Raw genomic sequence first — 24,012 nt, forward strand, 5'->3', positions numbered from 1 at the left:
AAAAAATGTACATACAATTTGAGGCCCTTCAATAAGGGGCTGGCTGAGTTGGGAGCACACGTCTCTGGAGTTTCTTGGGAGGTAGATAGAAAATTTTTCCAAGCCACTATGATTTTTTTTAAATTAACAGCTTTTTATCTAGTGCAGCAAATTACTTTTGACTTTACAACTGTAAAAATCAGTAATGTAACAAAACTTGAAAATAACAGCCAGTCTGGGAGGCAGGAAGACTCAGCTCACAAGCTTAACCTCTGTAGGGAAGAAGCATTAATACATAAGGATTCATAAGGATTCATGCTATCTATTCCAAAATAATCCCGCTAAAGTGCAAAGTTATTTGGTGGGCTTTATGATATGGTCACACAGCAATTGACCTGGCGTCGGGAGGATGGGAAAGTGTAAAAAAGGAAAATAAGTGAGGATATGTTTGGACTGTACAAGAATGATTTACAGTAAGTGGATAGAAAAGTTTTTATGAATTTTAAGTGGGTGGTCAGGAATTTGATAAGCTTGCCTAAAGAAGTGAGTTTTCAGGGAATGCTTGAAGATTCAGAGACTAGAAGATAGGTCTTATTGGGGAAGGGATGGGCATTCTGCAGAGTGGGTGCAGCCCAAAGAAATTCCTATAGTTGTGAAATAAAGACAGTGGATCAGATACAAAGATTTTGTGATTAGAAGTTGGTTTGGGAGATATTTTAAAATAAGAGAAGAGATGTACAGTACATTGGTGTCATTTGGTGAATATCCTTGTATGTGAGTAAACATATTTTATATTGAATACTAGAGATTGACAGAGCGGATACGCAGACAAAGAATGTCTAGCAAGGAGGATTAGCCTTAAGAATTATTTCAATTGGTTAGTCTCCTCTTTTTGTTAGGACCAGAAAGATTATTGCAATAATCAATGCAGGAAATAATGAGATCTTCAATAAGACTTATTGTGTAGTCATATTTTGGATATGTTTTTTTAGATACATTAACCATGATTTGGAGACAGGGGGGGAAAAGACAGTTCAAAGTCAAGGATGACCCCTAGACAGTAAGTTTGTAGATTTGATGTGTTGAGTTCTCAACATTGGTAGAGATAAGACCTTAAACTACAGATTTTAGTTAATTTTTGGAAGGAGCACATGAGATCAAGCTTAATTTATGTGTGAGGAAAAAGGAACAAGAGGAGAGGTAGAAGAGTAGGATAACAGTGTTGATATTTCATCTTCATTTGTGTGATCAAATAAACTGAAGGTGCCATAGGGTTTGCATAGAAAGTGAGCAGGTAAGGAGGAGCATACCATTTTATCTCAGATCGTATCATGCCCTTGAAGTAGGAAGCAAGATCGTGAGGGTGATTCTGGTTGGTTTTCAAAAGCAAACTCCTTTAATGGACAAAACCATGTGCACTGCAGGAGAATTATTTTGTTTCTGTGCAGGGTAAATACTGTCTGCTTTAATCTTACACTGCAATTTGGATTTCAGTTTCACCTCACCCAAATGTAACCCTCCCTGCACATGTTACATCAGCCCCACCTGCAGTGCACATGGTTTTGTCCATTAAAGAAGGAGTTTGCTTTTGCAAACCAACCAGAAAACCCCCATAGGAGGGATGGTTGAGAAGTGGGACTGGTGGTTGGGTGAGGGATGGCTGAGAAGTGATTTACTGTAAATGTATTACAAAGTAAAATGGAGTTAGAAGATTGAGCAGAGATGAGTTTGGAAATATGGGTTTGGCATTGTTCAGTGCATTATGACAGGAGTGGTAGATAGTATGATAAATAAGGAAGTCTACTGGAGTAAGAGATTTACACCACTGACATTCAAATTTGTGAGATTTTTTGGTAGTTGTCTTGTTAATGCCATAGTTGACAACCAGGCATGTGTGCTGGATAGCTGGAGCAACTATTTCTAGAGTTTGATTCAGGTGTCATACAGCCATCTCAGGAGAAGTAAATTCAGAAATAGATGAGAGCAGGATTGGAGAACTTTAGTCACATTGAATATGAGGTAATGAAGGAGAGCAATTAGGCTATAAGGCTGTGGTCTGAGAAAGAATAAGGAGTGTTAGTGAATTCAGAAACTGAACATACAGATGGAGCCACTGTCATTGGAGTAGCTCCTGGCACGGTAATTGCCACTCCGCTCCATGGAATGAGGCGCATGTGCATCGGAGATGCTTGTGTGCTGCATTCCTGGCAAAAGACAAGCAAGCAGGCAAAACGCTCATGCATCCTTAATTGTTTGCATGCCAGCCGCCAGATCCGGGTGGCTGTCAATACACCAGCAACAATGGGGATGGCCCCATCTGTAGCCTTGAGAACACATGATCAAGACACTAGTGCACATGATGAGTAGAGGACTCAGTTCTTTGGGAGAAGCTGAGAGAGGAAGTTTAGAGAGTACAGTAGTTTGGAGGCATGAGCATCAGATTTCAGACTATCAATATTGATATTGAAATCACCCATATTCGTGGAGGAAATCGACATAGATAGCTGCAACCAATGGCGGTTTTTACCTATGGGCTGCAGGGCTGCAGCCCCCATGAAAAATCCACTACTGTGTGAAGCCTTATGCAGTCTGTGATACTGCACTGGCTTCACTGTGACTGGCAGTGACTTCCTATTGGATGCCTCACCTGCAAGTCACCCAAGGCAGTCCCATTGCGAGATGTCTACCCACTCCGAGATACCTCTATGGGGCTGCTGCACCTCAGCCCATAAAAAAAATAGGTTCTGCACATGCACAGTACCGACGACGATACTGCACATCTGCTGGGCCCTGAATATGCATCTGTTAACTGCTGCCAAACCAGCCCATAGAGGCAGTGGGCTGCGCATGCACAGTAAGGAAGAAGCTACTACACATGTGCCGGTCCCACAAAGGAGACCGGCCTCAAGGACAAGTGGGCGGCAGCGGGGTCCAGCAGTGGAGGGAGGCCAGCACTGCGGCATCCCCCTCCTCCACAGAGGTAAGGGCCGCCACTGGCTGCAACACACTGCAAGAAAGGAGTGTAAATCAAATTATATGAATGTGAGTGATGGAATCTGTGGTAGAACTGTGTATGTAAAATGCTGGGATAGCAACATTCCAACCCCACCTCCATTACTAGAAGTGTATGTGAAGTGGAGACCATTGTGTGACAATGCTGCAGGGGAGGCCATGTCTAATTGTGTGAGCCATGCATCTGTTATAGCAAGTTGAAGTTGTTAGATATGAGAGGTAAATGATGAATGTTCATTTGTTTAAATGGAGCATGCATTCCATAAGGTGAGGGGTTGCAGATGTTATTTCCAATGTGTTAAGACAAGTAAAAAGCTCATGCGTGTTAATAAGAGGGGGAGCAATATGTACAGAACTGTGAAGGATGAGGATAATGTGCATGTGAATTACATACAAGTGGAGCAGCCAGTCAGCATTTTCTACCTGAATGCTGATTGGTGGATAACAGGAGCTATTCACCAATTAGAGTGTAGACAGCCATTCATTGTGCTGAATAATGTTGAGGGATAGCAAGGAGCAACAGGAGGAGTATGTTATGATTTTCCTTTTTATTCCGATGAATGGGGGGGGGGGTGTCCCATTGCTCTGCTTTGTCCGGGCCCTATAAAGCTGCTGAGATGGCCCTGATTGATAATGGTTTTTTTTTTTAAAGATCGTGAAAAAAGCACAATTCAGCCTGGTGGTTTGACTTGCAAGTGACTGCTCAAACTATATAAATACTGAAGGATCTTTTTTTCAGATGGACAAAGAGGTAAGGGTTTCATTTTAATGGATTTAAACAAACAGAAGTTTTGGAAATAAAACATAGAGCCTAGAATAGAGTCAGTAGGGAATGGTGTAAAACAAATTGCATGGCACTAAATAAAGTTCATTGGACACATATCCTCTCACAGAACTACAGCTGATGGAACCAAAAATAAATTAAACATAGAGCAAAGTTACTGTAATTCTTGCAACTGAAAGTTTATTTACAACTTCACTAAAGAGAAAATCTAAAATATATATATATATATATATATATATATATATCCACAACCAGTTATATTGCACTCACAGTTCATCCATATTATGTCATGGGGTGCTCCATTCTCCCAGAGAAAAATTTCCGTGGTACAAAATCCAAGTAAAAGCAATCCAGAGCACTCACCACTTTTTGTAAATTCAAAGATTCTTTATTTCTCCATCAGTGCCAATGCCGACGTTTCGGACCTATGGAGGCCCTTACTCTATCGATAAATTTTCTGGACGTTACGGTCTACAAGGAGAACAAAAGTATGGGTACAACCCTCTATAAGAAGGCCACAGACAGAAATTCGTTACTGTACTATACCAGTTTCCACCCAAGGCCTCTCAGAGATGGACTACCGGTATCACAGTTCCTTCGTGTGTTACGAACCAATACAGACCCTCAAAAAGCCGAATAACAACTTAAAGAGATGGCAACCAAGTTCCACGAGAGAGGATACCCGGCAGAAGTGGTACAGGCAAATCTAAGTAAAGCAAGAAAAATGAGCACAAAGGGTAAGAAAGAAAAAATTACCCAATCACCACCACGAATGATTGTCGCCACTACATTCGACACCAAAGCTACCACGTTCAAAAAGAACGTAATGAAACATTGGGACATTGTCTCTACAGACCCGAAATTGGGCCTCAAAGAGAAAAAACCGCTATTTTCATACAAAAGAGGCAGAACAATTCGGGATCACCTGATGCGACCGATGCTGAATTTCGAAGGTGATAAGCAAGAGACCTGGTTAACAAAGCCCAAATTGGGATGCTTTAAATGCACGGGGTGCATCACGTGTCAGTCAATGCTCACAGGAACTTTTTTCCCACATCCCCACAAAGGACACAAAATAGACATCAAACATCGTTTGTCTTGCACGTCGGAATACGTGATATACCTATTAAAATGCCCGTGTGGGTTAACATACGTGGGTAAGACCATTTGTTCCTTTAAAGAACGAATGGCAAACCACCGCATGAGTATCCGTAATGCATTAAGTAGTGGCGAAACAGACAAACCGGTTGCTCGTCACTTTTTGTTGAACAGGCATTCTCTTTCCTCAATGAAAAGTATGGTCATCGACCAGGTACCAAAATTAACCAGAGGAGGAGATCGGGCGAGACTTCTATTGCAAAAGGAGTCCCGCTGGATTGCCAAATTGGACACGATCAATCCCAGGGGATTGAATGAATATAACTCCTTTAAATGTTTTTTATGAGCCATAGGTCCTGATATACAATTATATGTGCTCATCAACGTGACTAAACTCAGACATTATTACAGAGATTCTCAATTTTTGAATTTTTGAAAAAAAAAAAAAAATTTTTTGATTAATTTTGATAGCTGTATTTATATAGCTTGGTTCATATATTCACCTTTATAGATGTGACATTTTTAAAGTATATTTATATCTTGTATGTTCTTATATGTTTGTACGTTTTGATGTATTGATTTATTGAGTGGTGTATATAAATTTTTGATGTATAATGTTATCTGCACGGGGCAGCGTCTGGGGTGCTGGCTCCACTATTCATTCACATAGATCTAGTTATCTAAGAATGATGGCTGTGCGTTCCAGCGTAAATAGCTGGACCGCAAACAGATACTATGGAAGTTGACAGGACTACTAACAGATTCAGTCATAAAAGGAATATGGCGATGCGTTCCAGCGTAAACAGCTGGACCGCAAGTAGATAATATAGGCGTTGATATAGCAACAAGAAGACGCCGGGCAACGAGGAAGTGCGTCAGCACCCTCGAGTACCCGATACGTCACTTCCGCCGCACAGTCAGGAAGCGGAAGTGGAGACGCCATGATGCGTTCCACAGCAGTGGAACGCACGGCGGTATTCTGTGCTGTTACAGCAGAACCACGAGCGCTGGGCTTGTATACACAAAGTATTACATGCAGATATTGGCGGTGAGTAGAATGATGTTTTTAAAATTTTGATACAGCATGTTTATAGCGTCAATTGCAGTTTGATTAGTGTGACACAGGTGATATAGATTGATGATCACTGGGGGTATAAGAATGGTATGGTGGAGACCAGTAGTCAGATGCTGCCTGTTGCAGGAAGTGTAAGCAGAGCCATGAGTAAGGGCCTCCATAGGTCCGAAACGTCGGCATTGGCACTGATGGAGAAATAAAGAATCTTTGAATTTACAAAAAGTGGTGAGTGCTCTGGATTGCTTTTACTTATATATATATATATATATATATATATATATATAAATTCCTCAGTATAAGCAATACACTATATGACAGTATCTGGCGTGTACAAGTAAATGGAGAAGCATTTAAGAAGAAGTCTAATTAACAGCTGCAGCTGCTAGAGCGAGGAGATGGGGACTATTTCACAAAATGGAGGCTTGTTGCCTATATTTTGTTGGAGCATGGGCCACTGATTACATCTGGCCTTGGCAGTGGAGATGTGGCAGCCATTTTGAGAAAATTTAGGGTCACCCAGTGGGCTGAAATTCACCACGAGGATCCCAATGCTGGATCTTTGGGTGCAGCATCAGATTAGGAAAGCCAGCAGATGGTGTCTTTGGCATTTGCATATTGTCACATAGGGGTGTATTCAATGCTCTGACTATGAGCTATATCGGCGAGCAGGGACAATAGCTTGCCATGAGAGTAGTCAACTGAATCCCCTTCACTCGCCGTTTCCACCTTGCTGATTTATTTTCATTGAGGTGGAAACGGTAAATGTGCCCATTAATACGGCAGGGCTCACCACAAAATGCAGCAGGCTCACTGCATTTGATGGTGAGGATTTTTGCAAAACACTGAGTATGGCAAGGGGGGGTTGTATGGAGAGGATGGCTTTTCCTTGCCAAAAAAGCCATCCTCTCTGTACAACCCCCCCCCCTCGCCGCCCGTATTGAATACATCCCATAGTCATTGAGTAACAAAGACACAGTAGTAGTAGTAGTAGTAGTAGTAGTAGTAGTAGTAGTAGTAGTAGTGACAATAGTGTCCACTTTTGGATCACGACCCAAAGTGCTGTTGGATTTTTCCAAAACATATTGGTGCATACATGCAGCATTGCATGTATGTAACATATTGGTGCATACATGCAGCATTGCTCTGTTGCATACCTCACCTGGTGGCAATCAGTTTCACTTTCCTTAATAATGATCAGTGCTGTGCTGCCAAGATGTCGCAGTGCATCCCCTGCTGCTTCACAGCTCCATGCGGTGCTGGTGGGCGGAGCGTCCTCCTGCCCCAGCCAATGCGCATTACCCAGTCGCAGCATGATGTAATGAGCGGAGGGATGCCAGCTGCTCATTAGATATGCCTGGAGGAGGACTTGCCCGCCCGCATCAATCGACATCACGGAACTCACCCGGATTCAGAACAGGCAAGCAGGCCGCTGGTGCCTGGAGCTGGCTCTGGGGCTGCTACATTTGCTGCTGCAAGGTGTCTGTACCCAGGATCCCTCCTTTTGCTGTGTGAGCTGCACTGCCAGTTTCGGCACTACTGCGGGCGGGTGTTCGATTAAGCGGTGGCAGCGCTGACAATCAGCTGCTGTGGCCACCACTGATCATCAATGCTAAAGGAGGCTGCAGTGCCGCCCCTAGGCATAGGCCGATGCCCTAGGCAATTACCTAGTATGCCTATGCCTAGGCCCAGCTCTGGGTCTGGTCCTTTTGTGTTATTAAATGCCCATACAAGTCTTGAGAACTCATACAAATAGCACATTAATTATTTAAAAGGCATGAAATCAAGCTGGGTTTGGGTTTAAAGAGCTATAATTGTATAAAAGAGAAAACAATACAATCATTTTACATGCACAATATTTGCAAATACTATTTTCATTTGTATGTTAGTGTTTTGTTTAGAGACAGCTGCTGCACAAAAGAAAACTCTGGAAGGTTAGCTTGTTAAGAAGTTTAACTGATGGAAATGTATGTTTGCTTTATGCATGACAACATTCAGCATTGCTGTGCTCAGAATATGATTTTTTTTTTCGGTTTGTTAGTTTTTGCTATGCTCTGCCTTTTTAGCAATGCAAAACGGAAGGCTCCAGAGCGCCAATTATCACATACATTTTATCAAAAACAAAAAACTCTGTAATTACTGAATTATGATGATATTCATAACCAATTTCCGTTCTATATTTCAATTGAATTACACTGAGTCACCAAATCTGCATATAACTGAACAGGGAGACTCCAAATAAGATTACAAAGTTTAATCCAGTGATTTCAATTACCCACTTGATTTCTGTCGATTTAATCATTCTGCATTTGGCAGACTTATTTTAAGTGCATTGGTGCAAAAAAGTGTTAAATGCTTATTAATTTTTAAAAGGAGGAAGTGAATGGTGAATCTGCTTACACTTCTAAGCATGAAACACCTACACCTTGGAATGTTTAACTCACAGCACAGTCCTAATTGCTGTGCAGGGATATGCATTATTGGTGCATATACTATACCTCTGGGTAAAAAGGACCCTTTAGGATGGTGCTGTAGGTTGTCACTGCATAACTAATCTACTAATTGGGTTATTGCTTCCAATGATGCATGTCCCTAAGGTACCTTTTATATAATAAGAATAGTAGTTATGGACCTCTTTTGGTGAGTCCTGCCGACAGCGATTACTGTTCCACCATAATTCCAGTGCGGCTACCAGGCAAGCAAGAAGTAATCCTATTGCTAGAATGCAGAAGACTCCAGCAAAACTGTGCAGCTTGAGTGCTTTTCCATCTGTATGTGCATTGTTATGACTGTTTAAGTCACATCGTCCCATGCGTGGCCACCACTTTTGCTTAAGGATGTCTAAATAACCAGTGTCTTGAAATTCAAGAATTCTGAAAAAAAAAAAAAAAATAGAATACATTGAACAAATAAGTAAGTTATTAGCAAAATTGTCCAAAGCCCCAAAACACTACAATTACAGATCAAGGTGTTATATGATAATTGAAAAACTCTTTTACAAATTGATAAGACATTATTAGGTACTTGTTTAGTTTCATGGCGGCAGTATGACAGCCGTGAACTTCCGGCTGCTGCGCTCACTAAACTATAAAAATAAGGTAAATGAACTCTATGCCAATGAAGATAGTTCATACCCCTACTTATCCACGTTGGCATAGAGTTAATTTTAGATAGCGTGGTGAGCGCAGCGAGCCACCAAGCCCGCAGCATGGGCGAGCGAAGCGAGCCCCGCAAGGTCAATCGATCTGCAGATATATCTACAGTCTGATTGGACAGCGTGTTATCCATACACGTTGCCCGATCCATTGGGTCTGACATAAAAAATTGGAGGGCACATTTGCATGCACCACCCACTGAGCTGTCAATCACCGGCGGCTCCCGACTCGGCTGTACGGACAGTCGGCGGATCACTCCTACACACAGCACAATGCACCAATATACTGTATCTTTAGATATATCGGGCATTGGCTCTGTTGCACAGCTAACACGATATATCATATTTCTGTGAATGAAGCTGTTCACAGATATATCACTTCTGCACACTGACCGATGGTGCATTGACATATTAGCCATTCAATTGAACCGCTGCTATATCGGCCAGTGTGTATGCTCCTTAAAACAAGATGATTAAAAAAGGATTGTGAAGGAGAAAGGTCTGCATATTTCTATGCATTTCTATGCATCTGTAAAAAAAAGTATATTGTGAAACTTAATAAAAAGTCAAAACCTCATGATACAGCACCACAAATACTAAACCATAATCAGTAGATATGTCTTTGGCTTTTTTAAAGAGTGAAGGAATAGACAAGAGGAGAAGATGAACATTGCAACCAATCATTGAGGTAGCAATTATTAAATAGATTCTAAATGATCACAAGAAATGGCTTGATTGACGTGGACAATTTCTCCACTGGTACACCCTTTAGAACAACGGTTCTCAAACTGTGCGTCCTGACCGCAAATTGGGTCCCAAGCTTCTCAGCATGGGGTCGCGACTCCATGTTGCTGACCATCAGGCTGATGACTTTCTAATCTCAGTCAGTGTTTCAAGGAGTCTGAAATATCTGTTGAATTGTCTGTTATTTTAGACTCCTCACATAATTTTGTGCCTCTACAATGCTGCCATGTATGTGCTGTCTGCTTACGACACATGTGCTGACCTTCTGTAGTAACTTGCTGGAGTCCTGTAATGTTTTTTATTGTCTGATGGGGTCCCAGAGCAAAATAGTTTGAGGACCCCTGCTTTAGAATGTTCTCCCACATGACAGAGCGCTGACCCAAAAAAGATCCTTATCTAGAAAGGGGCATTGGTACACAATATTGTTTAAATGTGAAGCTTAATAGATCTGGTATTACTACAGTCTTGTCGTATGGTGATACATTCATAATAGTTTTCCATGAAAACCACTTCTACTCACACAAGTGGTGGTTAAGTGTGAGTACAGGTTATACTAAAGGTACCATAGGAGAAGGAAAAGTACACAGGCTCTACAAGACTGTGATATGACGAAAAGGAAGTGACAGAAAGTTATGTAATTTCTCTGTTATTAAGAAACAGATTTGAGCTTGTACTGCAGGTCAGTTTTATGGATTTATAAAAAAAAAGTCATCTATTTTAATCTTCGGTGGCTGTGACACTGTTTGTGTTTGGACTACAATATGAAAAATATTCATACTTGACCTTTCTTCGAGCTTCAGCAATTTCTTCACTATTTTCACTCAACACTACAGCAGATGTGTATTTGACATTTCAATACATTTTTTAATAAGCACGTTGTGTCAGCTGGTTTACTTTCAAAACAAGAGCAGGTAATATATTTACAAGGAAAAGGTGACACAACGTGACAAAGCAGCAGTTGGAAAACTTATAACAAATGGAGAGTCAAAGGGACAAACTGTAATTGCCAAATTGTTTCCTTAAGTGGACCATGAAATTGGCTGTGCTTCAGAAATGGACCATGACTAATTTGTACCAATGGAAAGCATCATGTTGTAGTAATACAAATATTATATATATATTTATAAATATATATAAAAAAGTCTGTATAGCGTAGCACTCGCATTGATACAATAGCTGTGGCCGGTGCCTTACTAAAGATCCATAATCTCCAGTCCAATACAAATAGGCAATCAGGTGGCACTCGGCAGAAAAAGGTTCTTAGCAGATGCATAATCTATTATCAATGATTGAAAATGTTATTATTCATCATTAGGATAGCAAGAAATAACAACCAGACATGCTTATATACAGTCACTCTCCAATGTGCACCACACCAGAATTAACTGCCCCTGTGATTGGGCATCCACCTATGATGTCACTCAGTAGAGCAGGTATCATAGATATACAGTTTAATATAACAGTAGCATAGATACAATAACCATAACCGACATATAATACATAAATTACAAACATACAATATACATACAAATACATCTTAAAGTCACGAACAAGTTATTCTAAATTCTTCATCTGCTAAGACAATGCCATCTTTCCCATTGGGTTTAATGGGCAGTTGCCCAGGGGCCCAAGGATTGTAGGGGCCCACCCCAATGGAGAAGATGGCACTGCCCCGGGAGCTGCAGTGGTGGGTGGCAGACAGCAGGGTCCAGGCAGTGGCAGCCTGGACCTGTACATAGGTATGTGGGGGGGGGGGCGCTCCTAATGTTCTGCCCAGGGGCCCCCACCAATGTTAAGATGGCCCTGTGCCAAGAGCCTACTTTCTGTCAAGTGCCTCCTGCTTGCCTATATTATATAATATACACAGGCTGATGAGATGCCGCATCTCATTCCCTAAGTACAATCATGGTGTTACAATGAAGCCACAGGTTTTAAGGTGTAAAACAGACTACAGTAAAGTGTTGCTCTGGCATGTGTCCTCAATATATGTATGCAGCCTTTTCATTGCAAAAATACTCTTGTGAGCCAATATACTGTATGTAATGATAGAACAATGCCCTATTATGTTGCTGTAGCACCAAATGTAAATATAACACAACATTACACAATGTGTTCCTGGGCAATACATGCTATATTTATTTGGAACTTTAATGTGTAGTGAATTGATACAGCTCTGATACGGCTTGGACTAGGAAAAGATCCATACATATTTTTAAAAGTTAAAATAGAGGGACCTAAAGACAAATGTTAGTTTAAATAAAATATTTACATCAAGTTTTTTCATGTATTCTCAGTCTAGATTTTGTAGACATTGTGTGTGGGTATCCAAGCTCCTAGGGTCAACATTAGAAAAGTATGGGCTACTTCTTCATGGTGTTATAATTTTTACCTTAGATTTGTTTCCAATGCATGGACCTTGGATGTGACATTACTTTTTGCAACCTTGGTCTTTATAGCATCGCTACTGCAGTCCTTCCAAAGTACAGCAAATCGTGTATTGGAGGGCTTAAACAACCTGTCAACATTGCTATTCTCTAAAAGGAGATGTGAACTGTTTGTGCCTTTTCAGTAGAAGGAAAACTAAGATTGTCTTTTGGAAAAATATACCTATAGGTTTTCTTTTGCCATAGCAAGTGTCCTATAACACTACCAAGTGTTATGATACGTAAGCTACAAAGTTTTATTACCACTTGCTCTATGTCTTATTCTTGAAAATACGGTTTATGTTGGGTTATTTGGCCAGGGAGTACATGATATACACTAACAGTAAATTACACTGAAGTGTGGAGCATTAAGTGAATTGCAAGTTTGCAGAATCCGCACTGAACTCTATTGACCTATCATTGAGCAATTGTAGCTTGAAAAGTTGCACTATTAATAGAATATAAGTGCCAGCTATTAGTGCTCATAGTGTTTAAGTACTAGCTAGCTATTTGACAGTAATGAAGGATGTTGAACTACTGAATTTCTAAATGTAAAATTTCTTCAGTAAGATGACAATTTGACTATTGCTGAAAATGAATTAAATGTTGCATTGGCTTATTTGGAAACATAGTATACTTGACAGCAGTTTAAATTGACACTGTTGTGGTGTTGCATCTGCTGCACCAACAGCTAAGGAAAACATGGACACAAAAATGTGAAAGTTGCCATTGCCATTTTATTGCTATAAAATGGGCCAGGATGTAGGGTTTATAAAAAAGTGGGACCAATATGTCACCTTACTGAATGGTAAGATCCTCAAGCAGGCTAAATCTTGGCACACACTCGTAAGTAAGTTTAATTTATATAGCGCACTTTCTCCCACAGGACTCAAGGCACTAGATGATATGTTGTCCAATCTGGTGGTTGGTGAGACATTAGTGGTGTAGAATGTCTAGTGTGTACCTGCTATGTCACTAACAATGCATCATCAGCATGCAGACGGAAGACCTCCCCAGCAAATAATGCAACAAGGATGCCCCCAGCACTTTATCGCTGCTGATATAGGCAAGTGTTTAAGTACTTGCTAATGCCAGATCCCTTCGCAGGTGACTATGGGTCCTCAGTACACGTTATAGTGTGTACCCAGCAAAAGGAACACCTTATTCAGATGAAATTAAGCTAGGATTTTACACAATTAATATATATAATCTTTGACATAAGACAAAAAGAATTCAATTCGAATGAAATTATATTTTCTTTGTTTATTCCCATCCATTAGCCATTTTTTCCTTTCAGCTATGTAAAATACCATAAAAAATGAATTTTCGTAAAATTTGTTTATTGTGCTAAAAAGAAAAATCTTGTTCTTTGAACATTTTATTTTCCCACAAGGCATCATTTTTATTTACCTGGAACAAGTTTAGCAGCTCTTTAACAAGTAGCAATAAAAAAAAGTTAATTTGTGGGCTGCCAAATACATTCTTTCTTACCATAGAGGTCATTTGGCAAATGTAATTAGGACTCAGCAAGATTAAACTTGATCTAGAACACTCAGCAAGCATTTCACTTAATATATTTATGGATCATGGCAATACTTTAGTAAGTTTGTCTCTTTCTTAAAAGGGTATTGTTTGCCAATATAACTTTTTAATTTATTTTAATTAAGCTAGGACATAAAATTCAGTTTCACAATGCATTAAAGACAAGTAAACATGGTATGCTTAATTGTATTGCCAATTCAATTTGGGAAGTCAAGGTCCTCTTAAGAATTGAATTCTAAAACCATCTAAAATTTAAGTGATCAAAAATTCCTAAGTTTAAGCTGCCAAGTTTAAACTTAAAAAAGTTTTTATCAAGGTAATAAACATTTCATAATTCAAGGTTAAATTTTGTTTGTATACTATATTATGGTACATTACAACTTTTCTACAACAATTGAACAGCCTGCTTACAATCTAATAAAATACAATTAAACCTAGGTTTGCTATAACCTGAATTTTATTCCTCATACTGTATATTTCAGTACTAGTGCTCCTCATAGTGACTGTGGTAGAAAACCCTGAATGATTATACAGTACGTCAAATTTTTACTGTAGCACAAAAGTAATTATTGTCATATACATTAAATATATCTGCAGATTTTAAATATACTATATGTGGATTTCTAACTGAACCTCTTTTTTTGATCAAATGTAAATAAATGAGCGCTACTATATTTAATTTTCTTGAATTACAGCCGGTTCAATGTTGGTTGATTTAATCGTATCGATAACCTGTTATACACAAATTATCCGGCAAAATTTTATTTAAGTGGGTTCTATGTACAAACTATGATTCTCTCTTTATGCTTTTTTTTTTTGTTTAAAAGGCAGCACAAAAGAATCAAAGGGTGTTTTTTAAAGAAATACCGTACCAACAAGCAGCTCAATGTATATCTCCATTAAGGCATATTCACTTTAATACACAATTATAAAAACACACACAATGAAGTTGTAGAAAAAAAATCCTATATAGTTATAACCTATTGCTGCTCCTCACCACTAGACCACACCTGATGGAGCTCAGGTGGATACACACACACACATCCTATACCGAGACACCTCAGCATAACAGAGCCGGCTCCCAGCAGCAACGTAATTTTGACTTGCACACCAGAATACACACCAGAGTTATTGATCATATTAAATTTGATTTTTCCAACCACTGCAATTGGTGGGATAACAAAATACTAATATAGCACAGATAGAATTACACTTCCTCATTATCACCAGTAGCAATCTGATTTGCACTGATCTCTTTCAAGTTCAAAGTTGTGCAGGTTTATTATGCCTGGGGGAATCTATTATATATAAATAATTTTTTTAGAAAGCTTGAAAAATATTGTATTACCTTATACTGTATAATCTATAGCAGGCTTTCCCAACTACGGTCCTCAAGGCACACCAACAGTGCAGGTTTTGTAGATATCCAGGCTTCAGCACAGGTGACTTAATTAGTACCTGAGTGATTCTGATTAAACCATCTGTGCTGAAGCCTGGATATCACTAATGCTGTGTACACACGGGGTAATATGATTGCTGGGGATATATTGCTAGCAATATATCCCCAGCAATCATATTGCTCAGTGTCTCCTTTGAAAAGGAGACACTGCTACGGGGCAGCGGCACGGGGCTGGGGAGATCAACGCTGATCTCCCCGGCGCTGACCTCCCGGCACAGCGATCGCCGGGGAAAGCCGCTGGTCGCAGGAGCATGCTCCTTTGACCAGCGACCATTAGGCAGTGCACACGGGAGCGCTCCAAATCACTGGCACGGAAGTGCTCCAAATCACTGGCAATATGGTCGCTCAGCGACCATATTGCCAGCGATTTTACATGAAATTGCACCCGTGTGTACTCACCTTAAAACCTGCACTGTTGGTGTGCCTTGAGGACCGTGGTTGGGAAAGCCTGATCTATAGGATCAGAGGATATCAATCCCAGATACAGTATCAAAAGCTGCATGTATGCAGAGGCTTCTCTGAGTCTGGTGACACCTGATATGCACTATGAATCACACTCATGTGCCAGATGCGCATGTGGCCAAAAAGTGTTTAATGCTAACTTAAAGGGGGGGTTGCCTCAAGGGATGTTCTGATGTCATCATTCCAGGAGCAGCCCATCATTACTGGAGATGCTGGGCTGCCCCCAGAGAATAGAGCCTGTGCAGGCACCTCCTCCTCTATGACATCAATCAAAAGCTGTAGGACAATGTCACACTACAGAACCCAGCTTCTGTCACTGTTGAGAGGCTGGTACTTTACTGTCACCGCCTTTGTGGATGGCACCTGGGTGAGGCATGCATCCCCCTCCATATTTGATGCCACTAATTTTCCCTTGAACTCAATAGTGGTACTGTAAGTAGATATTTGAATGTGGCCCTTTGAATGCTAGTTTATATTTACATAGAACCATGTAAATACCCTGATAACCTTTATTATTCAGGCTAAAATAAATATTATTGTATTATTACGATAACAATAAATATTCTGGAATAATAATTACTATTGTAGCAATGTATTATTACATATCCAAATGAAGAAATGGATTCTTATTCAACATAAATTTACATAGGATTGTCTGTTTTAATGTCAATGCAATTCTTTCCCGAGCAGAGTGAGTAAGCTGTTCCATGCATCTTACTCATCAGTACTACCTGTTCAACTTGGGATTTGAATCTAAAAAATCCTAGGTGTCACATAATTATCCAGTCTCAATTGCCACAGAGTGTACATGTTATATAAACAGCAGGTGCCGAAAAAAGCACAATGAGCCAGGTCCCTGTGTCTGATAAGGGTAAGGCACAGCTGACACTCTGATAGAGAACAGAACATGAAGTTAAATAATTGGGAGCTCAGTGTGTTTTATTTCACATTCATCACAGTGGGGCTATTTTAAATGTATAAGCCTAGAGAGAAACACATAAGCCAGCATTATTCAAAGGTCACTTTACTGTAGCAATGCTGTCATTCACTTGTAATTTTAAGACTTTTGGAACTTATCTATAGAAACTATTTAAACAATGTAGTGAGAACATGTAACCTACACATTTATAGGATCATTTAAGGTGGCCATATACTGCTGCTTTCTCTCAAGCAAAAAATCCTTATGTACTATATCTAAAGGATATCGGCAATTAGCATCCAATATATCCCCTCCAATCCAATTGGTATATTTTGGATACCAATTGGATTGGAGGGGATATATTGGATACTGGATATACTTGGTATATCCAGTATCCAATATACCTCCTTCACCTGGATGCATTTTTGGCCACTAAGGGAATCCTATAGATATGACTTACTCAAGTCAGTAGGTACAAGTTAGATCGGTTGAACTTGATGGACTAACAGCTTTTTTCAGCCTTAATTACTATTACAGTACTATACACATACATACACAACCATATTGTATATTCTTTTTTGTGTATCATTTTTGCATCTCATCAAGCTTGCAAAAGGATAATTTGGGGATAACTTGGGTTTGCAAAGGTAGGCTGAATACAGTAATTGTGTATTTACACATTGGACACAATAAAATGCAGATGACTTCACAGATTTGCCTATTTGGATGCATTTCCAATGTGGGCTCTGAAGGGCTGGCACAATGAGTACTGCTCATGAGAATTATGATCTTTGCTTATTGACACCTCCAATTAGTATGCGATTTGCACATTTATTGATACAGTAAGTGTCAAGACAATATTCATTCTTGTGTGTAGGATATTCTATTACATACATACATTACACAGAATTTATTATTAACACATCATGCCAAATAGGTATGTTTTCCTTTTGTGGGCATAATATTTATACTTGTACATAGGCATATTCACCCATTAATTGCATTGTTTATTAAGTCAAGCTTAGTCTTGTTCATCTGTTTTCATTTTCTATGTAATAAATACTTGTATCATTGATGTCAAGGCATTTCTAATAGAAAATTAGGTTTTGTTCAATTATAATGGTGAAATAGGTACTCATTAATCTTTGTACAAAGTGTTCTATTTCAGCAATGCAACAGCTTATTTAGATGCTGAATCAGCCACATATGTTTGCAGCTTTGAGCAGTATGATTTACGCATAAAAATGTAATTGTTTTTTTGATGAATTAGCAAAATTATTTTGACACTCAACCTTTATTGTTATGAATCTGTGACTGATCCATAAGGTCACATGTGCAGCAGACTCTGGGAGGGGTGTTCATGTTAAGTGCACAGGGTCTTCTTTGTTTACTTTGATGCTCAGACAAAAAAAATCTTAGATAAGTCTGTTAAATTCAAAGACATTATTTGAAAGCTGTAAATATACAGAAAGTACAGTTGTTGTTGTAGTACAGTTGTAGCTGTGCTTCTATTATTTTTCAGTGAATACTCTGCACCCAACAACATGAGCATTTTCTACATAATCGATAGCAGAAGTTGTTGACACACATTGATACTATCTGTCTTTTGTCAAAGTGGTTTCCTATTCACATTTTCAGTAGACATGGCCTAGACTCACACTGTCAGAAATCAGAAGCATCTCCTTTGTTACAGCACAAAAGATGTTAACTTGAGAACAAATGGAAGAAGACTTCTATTACCTCTGGGAGAAAATATCTCTATACGGACTGCCATGTTGGAGAGCTATCCCATAGCCTTTGCTACTAATGCTGTTTCCGATGACAGTCACTGAGCATTCATCATCTGTGAGGGCGGCATACTCTACTACGGTCACATCCCATAAGAATGCATAGTTTCCTTTCTTTGCCTGAAAGTAAGCAAAAATAGAAAGAGAAGGAAGACACACAATAAAGATTCATTATACATTGAAATTTAGAACAATAAGTACATAAACATTAAAAAAACTAAATTTAGAAAAGTGAGGGCATGTTTGGGCTGAAATTGAGAACCTATTTCAAAATGAAATAAACCTGCTCATTTAAGCCTTGATGATTACAATTGCCATTGTATATTTATTTTTATTTTATTTTAACAACTAAACTTTATTCGCATGAGTTTCACATGCTGTCCTTGTTGTTATGTTTACGGGAAGTAATCAGGGCTTTATTGGAGTATTATTTTTTATATTTATATATAAATAATAAACACTGAACAACAGATGGCTCAAGGATTAAGAAGAAAAGAATGTGAATTTGGAGGCCTAGCTTTATTTAGTGTACATTTGCATAAGTAATGCATGAACATGAATTCATCATCAGTGGCAAAAATGACTCAAATGTATAGTCTGTTATAGGCTATAGGCTCAAACCAAAGAATCTGTTCCAGACAATGTATCAAATATAAACACTAAATTAAACAAACCTTTTGTTAAGCACATAACTTATTACTCAATTTAATAAATTGAAGGGCAAGTAAATGGAAACAAAAATTACAGCTAAATTTGTGTGCAAGGATATTCTTCTGAAAATACAATTGTTTGCTTAAATGCTAAAGTCTTCCATTATTGGAACATAATTAAGCTGGGATTCAATTATCGGTGATAAATGACAGTGGGTGAAAAAGGGTGGTAGCCTAGAACACAAATGCCTGGGGCTATTATATTTTGCTCTCCTGATCACCTTGTTAACCCTTGTTAATATGTTATGTTAATGGGTTTTTAACACAGGTTAATGGACGTTAATAAAAACAGACTCTGTGATACTGTAGCTTCACAGATTCCTGAATTAATAGGATTGCTGCACCATGTCAAATTGGAGATTTGTAACTTGTACAGTATAGCACAGTAGGGATCCTATTCCTCCAAGTATTGTATAGTATAATAAGTTATATTAAAATACATTAAAAACTCAAGTACTATTTTAAAGTGTAACTTTTTTTATGTCATTGCTTAAAATGAACAAGTTCAAGCATCATCACTTCAATGAACAAAGGAAAAATTGTATATTGTAATAATGCAGCCCCTACTGTAATTGATCACAATAGAAGTGACCTTGGATTTTTGTGACCTGCATAAAAGGATTTAAGGAATACCCTTTTATTTTGAAATGGTCATAGATTTCCAAAAAATATAATTTGCATGAACAAATATTATCCTTCAGTCTGTTAGTTGTTTATTATTAGTATTATTATTATTATTACTACTACATCTACCACTATTATTATTATTATTATTATTATTATTATTATTAATTTCCAAATGTAAAATGGAATATTCATGTAATACATAAAAAACGCTACTAAATCAGAGGTGAATGCTTCCGTCATTGCGACTCTGTTTCCTGGGGCTGTGCATACACTTGGATTTGCAATCCAAACACACCTGTGTAAAACCGCAGGTATGAATGTAGACAGCCTACTGCAATATAATGTTGCCACAATGCCCAATCCTGTGCATACATATAGCGGCAAAGACAGAAGTGGACATGCTATATCTATATGAATATAATCAAAATATACAGTATAAAAGTTTGAATCCTTGCATTTGAAGTATTAACACAAACATTCGATATCTAATGCACAGATAAAGCAGTATAGGTTGGATTTTTATAGTTTCACAAATCCTAAGCTCTACCATATAAACCGCTACAATTACATGTAACTATAGCTACAGTACATTACACTCCCATGAGACAGATCTCTTAAGTGTTGCCATCCAGTTTCATCTCATTTTACACAAAGCAAGATTTGACAGAAAAATGCCTAACTCAGAATCGATTATAGATGCACAAAAATGCATACATTTTCTTCTGTGCATTTACTGTATGGTAAAAAATAGCTATTTGTGTCCTTGAGGAGAGATATGTCTAACTCGGAATAAGGCCCAAACGGTACAGCAAAGCGTATGACTAGTATTCAAAGGAAGGTCCTACACGGGTAGTTCTTTTTCCCTTTGGGAAATCAATGTAACATTTTTCAGCGCCTCATTATTAAAACCAAATTTTTCCCTTTGTATGAAGTCGTTTAAAAATGCATTTGATGTATTACAAGAGATGAACCATCTCTGAAAAGATCCATCATGTCTATAAAAACAGTCTCATACAGTTATATTGTCAACTAAATCATCTGTGATTTCGAACATCTGTGTAATTTTCATTTGCATTATCTCCCTACTTGTCAGATTATATCTATCAAATACTTAATGGAACATCATTTGTGGAAGTTAAAGCATTTAGCATTTCTTCTCTGACACATTTTCACTATACAGTAACATGCAGCTTTAACTCATAGCGTAAATATTAACCTGTATTATAGTACTATGCAAACTGAATCCATATATTAGCAACCAATGTTATATTCAAAGTGTAATACAATTCAACAAGACATGACAACAGAAAAGTAAGAATTCGGATGCTCTTATACTTTTTGTAAAACCCTGATGTCTTCCCACATTCATATTAAATAGGATAGTAGTATGTTTTATAGCTTATACTATTTAAATCAGGGCTGGGCAATTGCAGCCCTCCAGATGTTGAGGAACTACACATCCCAGGATGCTTTGCATTAGTTTTGCTATGTGGCCATGCTGAAACTGATGCAAGGCATGCTGGGATGTGTAGTTCCTCAACATCTGGAGGGCCGCAATTGCCCAGCCCTGATTTAAATGGTCTGTATAATGCTAAAATAATGAATTCACTACCAGTTAATATACATTTAAATTGCATATGTAACAAATATTAAGATTATTTATTCTAAACTCTCACTAGTAAACATAGATGATCAAAGAAAATAAATAGGTAATATTTGGCAATAAGGAACTTCCAAGTTGACATTGTTCAGAGTCCTTTTTAGATTGTTTATGGCATTAAATACAAAACAATTAGTATGTGGTAGTGAACCACTGTAAAAATAACAGCCTTTTTCATTTTTTACTTTTTAATTTATTTTAAAATTGTTCATATGGTCTTATCAGCATTGTCAGAAATTCTAAATTGACAGTGCAATGATTTTAAAAAGAGTTTTCAGTGGTTGGGACTCATTCTGTACACAGTATACTAATTCAGTTTGAGATGCAAAACAGAATGGTCAAATGTCATAGAAAGTGTTTTTTAAAAGTTAATTTAATAATAATAATTTAATTTTCTTTTAAAATCATAAGGTTCATTGCTTGAGTCATATTTCAAGAAAGGGTACTTAGTTTCACGGCAGCAGTTACGTAGTTTAAATAGTGGTGTATTGAGAATACCAATACAGCACTATGCTGGCTATGTAAACTACCTAAGTGGCTCTTGAGCCCTGAAAATACACAATGCTTAATATCCCCACTATCCACGTCATAACCCCAGTATCCATGTCGGAGTGGAGTTGATTTTATGAAGTGTGGTGAGTGCAGCGAGACCGAAGCGTGGCGAGCCCCGCGAGGGGACGCGGATATGCGCACGCTCACCACGCTTTGGGCTCGGTGGCTCACTGCGCTCACCACACTTTATAAACTCAACTCCACGCCGATGTGGATACTGGTGGTAGTGGTATGATGTGGATAGTGGGGATATGATGTGGGTAGTGGGGGTGAAATGGCAGTTCTATACTTGCCCTCCTCCATCTATCCCCACTGACTCCAGGCTGTAATCCACGGGCACCGCATCCCCGCTGAATCCTACTGTGATACACGGTCACTCCCCGGCAGCAGCGTTCAGTGCCAGCATTTACGGTAGACGCTGTACGCAGGAGGGGGACTGAACGCTGCTGCCAGGGAGTGACAGTCGCTGCCGCTGGGGAGTGATTGGGGATCGCCGCCAGGAGGAGGGTAAGTATAAACCACAACACCCACCACTCTGCTCCCAGTGCTGCCTCCTGTAGTTTCCTGGCGCTGGCTACACTGACAATGTAGTGTAGACGGCCGCCGTGAAACTACACAAGTACCCAAAAAAGAACCCAATGAATGTGGAAAAAACTCACCAGTTAAGCCCCATACATAAAGGTAAATAAAGGTAAATTTTATGCATGATAATTTAGACGAAACGGGATTAAGCCCAATATATCGTGCGCTATTAAGCAGCCCTGGTCACACAACCAACCAATTGAAGAACCACTTCAAAACAACATATAAGATACCAAAAAGATTTTGGAGGGTTCCCTAGGGTGTTATTTTTGAGGGTTTTGGGGTAGATATCTCCGTATTGGAGGCACCCAAAAAAGAAAAAGAAATAACATATAAGTGTAATACTGTATTGTTAAAATACTGGCATTTGATAGACTTAATAGTTTTTGACCCATACCAATAAAATAGTCTACATTTGATAGTAGACAAATGCGCTTGGTTGAGGGACAATCAGTCACCAATGGACACTACTTCCAATCCTTCTTAATAATGCGTTCAATCAAAAGGATGGGAGAAGATATATCATGGTGCAGAAAGTTTTAATAACAGATAAAAAAGATGTTTAAGGTAATGAGGACTCTCACCATATGAGTTTGCCTACAGACAAGTGCAGACAATTAAAGCATAAGAATGTCACAATCAGGCGTCCCTGGATGCTGACACATGGTGGGGGTCCACGAAATCGTGAATTCGACAATCCATGGCCATGCCTATGTTGAGCTGCCTCTTCAATATGACAGCATTGAATAGGTGCCCACCATTATTTCACCTGTCGTTAATAGCGGCAGGGATTGAATACCCCCCCCTATAGCTTTTAAAATTGTTCAGTGTGAATGCACTATATCATTCATTCTGTAGCTCCAGGGAGTTCAAGTGAAATTGTTAACAATATCGTTAACTGCCTTATCGCGCAATGTGTATGCAGCTTTAAAGCCAATTTCAGTGCCAATCTAATGAAACAGACTTAAAAAAGATCATACTATACAGTAGATAAGTTAAGGAATTTATATTAGAATACCGTAAAAAATAAATCTGAATTAAAATAATCTATAAGGACTACATTTTCTATGATCGACACATTAGAATTCATTTTCATAATAATAGTTGGACATATCAGTTAATTTAAAAAAAAAAACATATTATATAGCCAAAAAACTGTGAAATATTGTAGAACCAAGAAAGTAGAACTAAATCTTGATACACATTTGTGAACTGAGATGATTTATTAAACAAAAATGAATGAGAGAAAATGACAAGATACCTGTAGTGTAAAACATAAAACAATAATTTTTCAAGTAGAAAATAGAATTTGTTTATGTTTATTAACTTTTTATATTACTTTTATTCTTATTTACACCATATATTATAACTAGGATTTTCCAGTATTTTGAAATCGTAAACCAGAATACAGAAATAATTTGAAGCACAAAATGCAGTGAGATTGTT

The 24,012-nt window shown here is 38.5% G+C and overlaps 1 protein-coding gene across 2 annotated transcripts in view; it reads right to left on the minus strand.

Annotated features, from left to right (window-relative positions):
* GRID1 (glutamate ionotropic receptor delta type subunit 1) overlaps positions 1 to 24,012 on the minus strand; it is an 854,117-nt gene that overhangs the window by 18,463 nt on the left and 811,642 nt on the right. The window contains exons 14-15 of one of the 2 annotated variants that reach the window (XM_083146340.1): positions 18,389 to 18,555; positions 8,578 to 8,818 (exon numbers count right to left, since the gene is read on the minus strand). In XM_083146340.1, the coding sequence (XP_083002466.1) occupies positions 8,578 to 8,818; positions 18,389 to 18,555 (408 nt within the window). Of the gene's footprint in view, positions 1 to 8,546; positions 8,819 to 18,388; positions 18,556 to 24,012 lie in introns of both variants that reach the window. The other variant, XM_083146341.1, reaches the window with a different exon arrangement.

Source organism: Crinia signifera, chromosome 6, assembly GCF_055691185.1.
Source record: "Crinia signifera chromosome 6, ASM5569118v1, whole genome shotgun sequence".
NCBI lineage: Eukaryota > Metazoa > Chordata > Amphibia > Anura > Myobatrachidae > Crinia > Crinia signifera.